A 9,897-nucleotide genomic window follows, 5' to 3' on the forward strand; every position below is an offset into this window, starting at 1 on the left:
AGTGCTTTCCTCGTATTGTTTTTTATTAGTAAGTGTCCCACGCGGGCCTGGCATGGTACATTATGAAAACTTAACGACACAATCAAACAACAGTGTGATATAAAACAGGTTGGGTTTTTTTAATCCAAATATTTTATTTAACAAATTTATAAGAAAAAGACACAATGAGACTTAAGAGTATCAAATCTGTTCAGTCTCAAAGAGCATGACGATTTTCTTTTTGAAGAAAAGGAAGTGGCATTCTCTCCACTGTATGACATTTATAATAAGAATAATGTATAGAGTATTTTCTTTACAATATATCTAAATTAAACAAAAAACACACAAAGCAATTTCATTTCCAGTTCTCAGCTATCCTGTAGCATAAAACGTATGAAATACCGTAATAACCACTCCAGGTGAGTAAATTTCCTGAGAAACTACAGCGTTCAAAGGTCCAGATAGGGACATTCATTTACACCCTTTTCATACAAAAGATAGAGAGGAAAATCCTTCTTTGAGAAATATTATAAATGATACAAAAATGATATAAAAACAAGAAGGTATGTCATTCTCTCAAAAACTAACAAAATCTTTTTACTTTCCAATTATAGGCCTACAATAAATAATATATATTATGTGCCAGTGTAGATACAACAAAGGTAAATCACAACATGTCATGGTGGAAGAATTATGAAAGGAAAATTCTCCTCCAATTCAACTTTCGAGATAATTTCAACTCTGTGGTAATCAAAGAAGAATTATGAATGGAGAATTTTCTCTTCTAATTCAACTTTCGAGATAATTTCAACTCTGTGCTTATTAAAGAAGAATTATGAAAGGAGAATTCTCCTCCAATTCAACTTTCGAGATAATTTCAACTCTGTGGTAATCAAAGAAGAATTATGAATGGAGAATTTTCTCTTCTAATTCAACTTTCGAGATAATTTCAACTCTCTATGGTTATCAAAGAAGAATTATGAATGGAGAATTCTCCTCCAATTCAACTTTCGAGATAATTTCAACTCTGGGGTTATCAAAACAAAGTAAAACCCCACACACCTCGTAGATTGGCGTAAGTGTCTCCTATATAATTCTTCATATCTCCACTTTGATGAATCTTGATCCAAAAGTCCACGTTAAACATTTCTTTTACATATATAAAAACAACAACTGGTTGCGGAAAAACAAACATCTATTTCAGTCAGAACTGAACCCTTCTCCAGTTGACAAAACCCTTGAAAAAAATTTTTATTTGTCTTTCCTATGTTCTCACTACAATACTTACCTTGGGCTTAGAGCATGTTATATATATTGGATACATGGTGCAAATTTGCGATTGTCCACAGACTCAAACAGCGCGAAACATGTCTATAGAAGGGCAAGCTGCCCACTGTGATTCAAGAGTATACGAACTACATTAATTAATACGTATAACATTAAACTGGTATTTTTTAAATTTCATAAATTTGAAAAACTATTTCAATTTTTTTTTTTTTAATCAGCGAATTCTTTTCGAGGGAGAGAAAGGAGTTCATCTTGAGTTAGTTATTGCTTGAAGAGATAACACGATCAACATGTCCGGCAGAAAATGTTCAGAACAGCACGTCAGCATAACGCCAGTCATCTGGTGCTGCAGAAAAGCAAAATAGACAGACAGAATTCCCCCCCCCCCCACCAGAAAAACAGTAAAAAATTAGGCTAGGCCTTCTATCTGCAAACCAGTAAACAGCTTAAATGTGATAATAATTGTCTAGAGTATCTGTATAGAAAGTGCTGGCTCAGCAAATATTCCTAAAATACTAAGCCAAGATTCAATGAGGTAGAAACACAATTCGTGATGAAACAGCCTAAAAAAGTAATCTCCTTCTGCATTAAAAAGTGAACTCACATTCAAGAAAAACCACAAACTTTGTCTTATTAACAGAAAATATTTTTGCGTTCGCAACATCAATACAGCTGACTACCAGTAAAAAAAAAATTTTCAGCAGTAACAGTCACTTCAAGATGGCTTCCATCAAATTCACTTCAGGTTTTCCCAAAAGCTAAATAAAACACTTTGTGAGCAAATTCCTACATGTGTACTAAGCCCTGAAAGCAAAATTTTCTAGAAGAGAGAGAAAAAAAACTGTTTCATTATTTTGACAGCTGCACCTACATTTGTATCCAATCTTGCTCTTTTTCACATTTGGAATTTGAATTTCGACAAAAATTTCTTGAGCATATACAACCCATACCACAGATTAACTCCTTATCTCCGGCAAGCTATTCCCAGCGGCTCGTAGTCAGAACCGCTGTGCCAGTGAGCTAGCTACTAGCAGCGGCTTGGGCACACTCCTTTATGACGACTTTAGACGTCATATTAGTTTTCAGCAATTGCCGAAAACAGGTCTCTTTTATCGGAAGTTCATTCATTAGAAGTAGAAGAACTATCTAAATAGGTTCACTTGTTCGGATTTAACGACCAATTAAGTGACGTTTATTTCACTTTTAGATCTGTACCAAAAGAGGGCCCCGGCAAAGCGGGTCTCCCCCCTCGGAAATAAAGAGTTAAAAAACTGGAATAAAAAAAGGATTTCAAAATGTTGGGCGTAGAACATCTGAACAGTTAGCCTTTAACTTACTTCTTCAGTTACTCAGAATTCTTCAAAATAATAAACGTTCAAAAACAAAAAACGAAAGAAGCCATAGCTTCCAGATCTGGCAAAAATATCTAACCACAAAACAGAGACAAAGCACAAAGATAAAATGGATATGTGCTCCTTCAGAGTTGGCTTCTTTTTTTTTTTAATACTCAAAACAACAAAAAGTATTTAAATTTGATCTCGATGATCGTAGTAACAATATTCTGGTGGCGAAAAAGTCTGTAAAATCGAAAAAAATCTTTTACATAGAAACAGTAACATTTATAAGGAATGTAAGCATATTGATCTAAGTCTCATGACAAAAAATCTACATTAAACCATTCAGGCACTTCATTGAGAAGGGTAGGCATTACGAACCATTATGCATAGAAAAAAAACACAAAATGAAGGTCATAAAACAACATGGGTTAAAAAAATGAAACAGTAGGATAAATAATTCATCACACAGTGACAACACCACATGGAGTGCACATAAGGCCATTGTTTGATCTGTCAACACTAATAATTAATAATAAACTACATTTGTATAGCCCCTATCCACTCTCTTTAGCATGCTATATTCACTTTACAACTATTGTTATCCCAGCAAACCCGAGAACACTCAGAAAGATTCTCGATTTTCACAGAAGCAGCCCTTCCCCAAAAATTGTACCGGCTCAAATACTAAAAAACTGATTTTTTTGCCATCAACAGCCAAGTATCCATTCTCACCTGGGCGAAATAAGGACGTTTATTGTACAAAATGCCTTTCCCAAGGACATAACGTCGGGCCCCCTACAAAGGTTTGAACCGGTAACCTTTCAATTACAAGTGTGTATGCCTAACCACCTGAACCATCAATCCCACAATTTACACAGGTCAAGCCAATTCATCACTCGAGGAGGAAGTTCTTGCTTCTTTCATCATCATCATGATCATCATCATCATCATCGTCAGCATGATCAAATATAGTGACAGTGATAGCAATCCTACAATGATAGCAGACGCACCCGGAACGAAGCACTGACAGGATCTCCCCATCGCTCCAGTGGCTAACTGAGTAGTGAGTTTCGACTCAAGCAATGTCAAGCAAGTGTCGGTGACACGGGGATCAGATGGGTGGTCACTGGGGTGTGTCCTTGAGCAAGACACGACAACCCTAGCTAAAAAATACAAGGCGCTGCACAGTGGCCACCGACAGTGGCATTGTTTGTAAACTGTTCTGTATTTGTGTAATAGTGTGTATTTATGTATGTATTTATGCATGTATGTATTTATGTATGTACGTATTTGTAATTATGTATTTATGTATGTATGTTTGCCATGGTAAAACAAAGTGCCCTTCAGGGACAAATAAAAGTGTAATTTATTATTATTATTATTATCATATTATCACAACTAACATCGTCCAACACGCCCTCTTCTATTCTTAGCAGCGAACACTGGGGTATCTTTCTTGTCTGACTCTCTCACATGAAAGGAACTTTCGGTCTAACATTGTGGTGAACCTTTTAAAAAAGAAGGTACTTACTTCTTACGTGTGTGGTTTGACTTGATTCAAAATTGGCCCATATTCGGTGGGATAGAAGGGGAGGGTAGGGGAGGGGAGGGTTTTTTCTCAGACTGTCACACTCCTGACCCAAGAGCCGGTAAGATTGAGTCTTTTTTAGTTTTAGTAGAGGTTCTACGGCGCTCGCAACTGCATAAGGTCATATGAGCATCAGAGATTGAGTCTAAAAGTAGGATGGAGTCTAATCTTCTCAAGAAAGTATAAAATATATGTCGACACAAGGTCCACCTGCTAAGCAAGAGAAAAACACCTTTGTAGCTGAAAGATGGAGAAAAGCGGGATGCCGAGGGAAAAACTCGATACCCAAACGTAACATTCGCACTTTCTAAAAATCTTTTCAAAAATGACCTTCAGTATTACAATCAGTTAGCTCAAACACAGAAACTTGGGACATGATAACATGTTTTTTCTTACACTCTTGTGGCATCACCTCTACCCACAAAAAGAAAAAAAAATCCCTTTCATTTTATCGCATATTCATACCCATATTTTTCTAACAGGCACCATCAGAAAATTACAAAGGCGCAAAGACCATCCACACACACACAAGTTTCCATAAAGCACCTGTTCAAATAGTGAGCATCCCCAGCAAAATCATCGGAGCCAAACAAACAAACAAACAACAACCGAGATAACAAAATCTACACAGACAGGCTGCCATCGCGGAAGTTTGTCTTGCCGATCAGGGTATTGATGAGCACGCTCTTGCCCTTGCGAGACTCTTCCACCGCGCTGCGCAGCACCTTTTCAATCTCGTCTTCGTTGGTGCGATCCAGGCGCATGCCTTTGCCTCCGAGGCCTTCCGCTGAAGCTTCGTAGTCGCAGAACTGCAGGAAATGACCACACAAAAAGGATAGAACGTGAGTACTGTCGAAATTGTCCAAAACAGCCTGTCCCCATGGTTTTATGCCCCCTGCATAATTAAGCAAAATTTGATCATTTTTTTTCATAATTTCCTAATTATTTTCCTGTATCATTCTTTGTCAAAATTAACAGAATCGCATGATTTCACATTTTTGGGCTCAGTTTGCATAATTTCAGAATTTTTCTTGCATAAAACGACGGGGACAGGACAGCCACCCATTGTTGAGGAGGAAAGTGATTGTCTTAGACAAATGGATGTCTTGGACAGTGTCATTATAACATAACATAAGAAAAACTGCACGGGGAGAAGTGGGAAGTGGTTGTTTTTACACATGATTGTCTTGGACAGGTAAAGGTTAACTTTTTATCTCCTGTTTTATTGTTTGTTTTAGTAGAGGTTTTACGGCGCTCGCAACTGCATAAGGTCATATGAGCGCCAGAAGATTAGAGGTGTTACAAAAGAGTAACAAACATAAAAAAGAAGAAGGGGAGATCCGGACGATAGATGTTTGACAGGAAAGAAGGAGCAAACCACACCAGAGCACCCGCCAACCGCCCACTTTTTATGTCCAGCAAGCCGCTCCCAGAGTAGCTCTCTGACAAATGTATCTGTTCCATAGGAAAGACTTATGCCTCCTTTGAATTTTATGTACCATTCTTTTGCCCCTCAGTCAAATCTTAAGAAAATGGCAGCTGTTTTGACGTAATAAGACATTGTGAAATTTGCTAACTGGCTGTAACTCATTGAGGAAGCGTATTCTGGTCATTCGACAACACTTGATGACGTGTCGTTTTGAAGCAGTTTCGATAGTCATACCATTTTTTAATTGTTTTCTTTATCAAAAACTAAAAGACTCGGGCAATAATGTCATGTACTTTATGAATATATATGCAATTTCATGTTTCTGATTTAATAATAATAATAATATATAACATTTATAGAGCGCATTTCCAAAAAAAGTAGCTCAATGCGCTTTACATTGGAATACCCATTTTTCAAAAACCTTTCTTACTACTTCCTTTCTTCTCACGCAATATACATTAATGCACACACACACACACACACATACACACACACACACACACACACACACACACACACACACACACACTCACACACACACACACACAGAGACTATTTTCATCCAGACATAGGAAAAGAACAAATATAATGAAAGCTAACGTTAAAAGCTTATGAAGGATATGTTTCTGATTTGTGTACAATAGTTCAAAATAAACCACAACACTGCCTTTGGTCTTCTGCTGATCGGACATACATGTCCACTACCTCCTCAAAGAATTAATGTCAGTGTTCTTTCTACCGTGGTCAAGTTTTTTTTTTTTTTTTTAGTAAGAGTTTTACGGTATTTGTAACACAATAAGGTCATATAAGTGCCGAAGATCAGAGGTGCTACAAGAGAGTAACAAAAACAAAAAAGAAGGAGGGGAGAGAAGAACGATAGATGTTTGATGGGAAAGAAGAAGCAAAACCACACCAGAGCACCCACCAACCGCCCACGTTTACTATGGGAGAAACACTTAGGTTGGTTTGAACGGGCACGGGCAAACTGGAAACAGCACGCATTACCACTGTTATCGTCATTTTGAGCAAAGCAAAAACGAGACGAAGGCTAAAACGACACGTCGGGTCAAGCAGAGGTAACAGCAAGTCTGCACAATGGCGGCGCTTAAATCTGACCAGGAATGGCTGCAAGAAAGGGGGGGCACCCATTGCAAATGTCCAGATACCATTGAAATGTGCACTACCGACTTCTGTTGAATGGTTGTCACCCATTTTTCGGAGACTGGATTTTGGTTTCTCAGGAGTATTGTATGGATAAGGATAAAAGGGAGTAGAGTTACACACAGAAACATATGGAAAGAACATTTTGTCTTATACATAAGTATATAAACCAATTTTTGTGGATAATTTCATCTTTTAAATCAGACGAGTTTTGAAAATATTTGCATGTTTAGGAAATTTCAAGAAACCAGTTACAAGGATAGTGTATTGCAGCATCAACATATAAAATACTTACTGCATTTAAATCAGATGAGTTTTTGAAAATCTTGCATATTGAGAATCCAGTTACATGGACAGAGTATCGCAATATCTGACAGATAAAGAACTTACTGCAAGTTGACAAGACACCGCACTGCCAAACATGGGCACCTGCTCACGAGCAATCTGTTGCCAGGACGCATCGTTGCCGACCAGAGCCAAGATTGGAGTCTGAAAACGAACAGAACAGAACAGAAACATAATATATTTTCCATTCATTTATCGCTCTCTGCATCAAACTTCACCAAACTAAATCAGACTCAGACTCGCTAGACATGTAGTTCGGCTAAACTGGTGCAACGTACCTGAGAAAGGTAAAGTAAAATTGTTCCCGCATCCGATCCGGACATTGGGGATTGCCTTGTTAGTGAGACAATTTCCAGGGCCTTTGGCATATTGTGGTAGGGCGGCCAGTTCCTTTCCACGCCGCTTTACTTCCCCAATTCGAAGTCAGGTACCCATTAATGCTGGGTGGGCAGGAGGGGGCGAAAAAAATCTGTGTCCGAACCGAGGCTCGAACCTGGACTTTCCACTTCGGAGAAGAGCACATTAACCACTCTACCACTGCATTAAGACAGGAAGATAGGTTTGGTTCTTCTTTCGACGACAAGTGCAACCAGCAGCATCAGTGATTGTCTTTTGGTGACGTGTTCTTTTGTCAGAACTTGGTATATTACAGGTGCCTCTATATGTACATGTATTTGAAAGGATTGTTGTACAATGAATGAGCCGGTACGGGGATTAATGAAATAATAATAATAATAATAATAATAATGATAATAATAATAATAATAATAATAATGATAATAATAATAATAATAATTTTGCAGTCACACAGCCAGCAGTACAAAATCCCCATCTGGTCATCCAGCCAGAAGAGTGACTGCAACAGACTTCTCAACTGCCCCAGGTGACTGGAATGGGTAATTTTCACCGTCGCATTATTGTGCCGAGAGACCGCAAAGTAGCATTTGTATAGCGCATATCCCTGCTCGACAGCAAGCTCTAAGCACTTTACACTTTACTATTACCCCAGCAGACTATAGAACACTCAGAAACATTCTCAGCTTCCTGGGAAGCAAACACTGAAAGCAGCTGATTAAGCGCTCAAACACTAACCAACTGACTAGATCTTTCACTGTCTATAGCTGGGTACCCATTCCCACCTGGGTGAAGTGAGGAGAATTCCTATAAAGTGCCTTTCCCAAGGACACAACGTCGGGCCCCTGACGGGATTCGAACCCACGACCTAACGGTTGCGAGTCTGAGAGGCTACAAGTACAAATGCTGAGAACAATAACTAATCTGCTTACCTGATTTCAGTTAAAATAATGGAAATATCGGAAAAACAAGCAGAAGAAATGGCATACCTTATGTCTGGTGTAAGTGTCGAATTCTATGAGACTGTAGCCCAAAGAACCGTCGCCATAAATAATCCAGACATCGGATTCCGGACGGCACAGTTTAGCTCCCAGAGCGAAGCCTCCGCCAACCCCAAGGGTTCCAAACGCACCAGGGTCCAGCCACCGAAGAGGGCCTCTGGGCCTGCAAGCACGGCGAAAAAAAAACAAGAAAGGAAAGGGATTTATTAATTAGAAATTCAATTTGGGAGCTGGTGAATAAATAGGATTTGGTGAGAGGTACTTTCAATTTCCTTCTTTAGGATAATGAAATTGATCTTGGGTGGCGGTGGATGGAAAAGGATTCATGTGTGCAGGTGTGTGTGTGTGTGTGTGTGTGTGTGTGTGTGTGTGTGTGGGTGCATATGTGTGTGTGTGTGTGTGTGTGTGTGCGCCCACGCGTGTGTGCGCGTGCGCGTGTGTGCGCGCACATCGCGTGTGCGTATCAAGTAAAACAAACACACCACACAGCGGGTAACAGCTTTATCTCCCACATAAACAGACAAGCAGCGCACAGCGGTGATCAGTTACGACGCTTTGTGATATACCAAACATAAAATGATGTCATGTGTATCTCCCAAACATAAAATGATGTCATACGATATATTATTACGTATGGTGCAAAAATGTTGCAACTGGTGACTTGACAAATAACATTATGCACTGGTGCAACCTGCTGCAACATTATAATGCACCAAATTAATAACCTTGTTTTGAAAATGTATTTTCGTTACGTTCTTTCTTTGGGAAGAGCTTGTGAACGAAACGTTTTTACATGTTTGATTAAGTAGCAGCACATAACAGAATAATGGTCACTCAACGATAAAACCGAAAGAAAAAAATCAACAAAGTAAAAAAAAAATATCAAGACCCCCCCCCCCACACACACACATACAAAAGCAAACAAACAAATATGCAAACCAAAAATCATGACGAAAGGCATCAGACACTACAGGGGAAAAGAGTAAAAATATAGGACCTACTACTGGCGCCATCCCCCCCTCTCCCTTTCCCCCTAACCACCACCACCACCACCTGTACCAGGGCGTTGTACGCTAACTAAACACATCAGCGACACCCGCCAACCGTCCTTTAACCAACATGTCGACAGTGAATTTAAATACCGTAACTCTCTCTCTCTCTCTCTCTCTCTCTCTCTCTCTCTCTCTCTCTCTCTCTCAAAGTCCGACAGCCTTATACTTCTACAGCAAACATCATCCTATCATCTTGGAAAAGAGCAGTGAATCCAAAATAAACAAATTTCATAGCGGCAGCCGGAATTGTAATAATAATCACATCATCGTCGCATTATCATTCGGTCTTTATCGATTTCCTCGTACTGGAGTAAAAAAAAATAATTTAAAAATAGGAATTCGCAAGGATTTTTTTTGGGGGGGG

General features: G+C 39.0%; 1 protein-coding gene across 1 annotated transcript in view; it reads right to left on the minus strand.

The window, feature by feature from the left end:
- Window positions 1–4,642: 4,642 nt before the first annotated feature.
- LOC101859093 (2-hydroxyacyl-CoA lyase 2) overlaps window positions 4,643–9,897 on the minus strand; it is a 23,360-nt gene continuing 18,105 nt past the window's right edge. Inside the window, exons 14-16 of the mRNA XM_005095622.3 lie at window positions 8,470–8,644; window positions 7,172–7,270; window positions 4,643–5,000 (exon numbers count right to left, since the gene is read on the minus strand). Of these exons, the coding sequence (XP_005095679.1) occupies window positions 4,815–5,000; window positions 7,172–7,270; window positions 8,470–8,644 (460 nt within the window). The 3' untranslated portion in view covers window positions 4,643–4,814. The remainder of the gene's footprint in view (window positions 5,001–7,171; window positions 7,271–8,469; window positions 8,645–9,897) is intronic.

This window comes from Aplysia californica, unplaced genomic scaffold (genome assembly GCF_000002075.1).
Source record: "Aplysia californica isolate F4 #8 unplaced genomic scaffold, AplCal3.0 scaffold00109, whole genome shotgun sequence".
NCBI lineage: Eukaryota > Metazoa > Mollusca > Gastropoda > Aplysiida > Aplysiidae > Aplysia > Aplysia californica.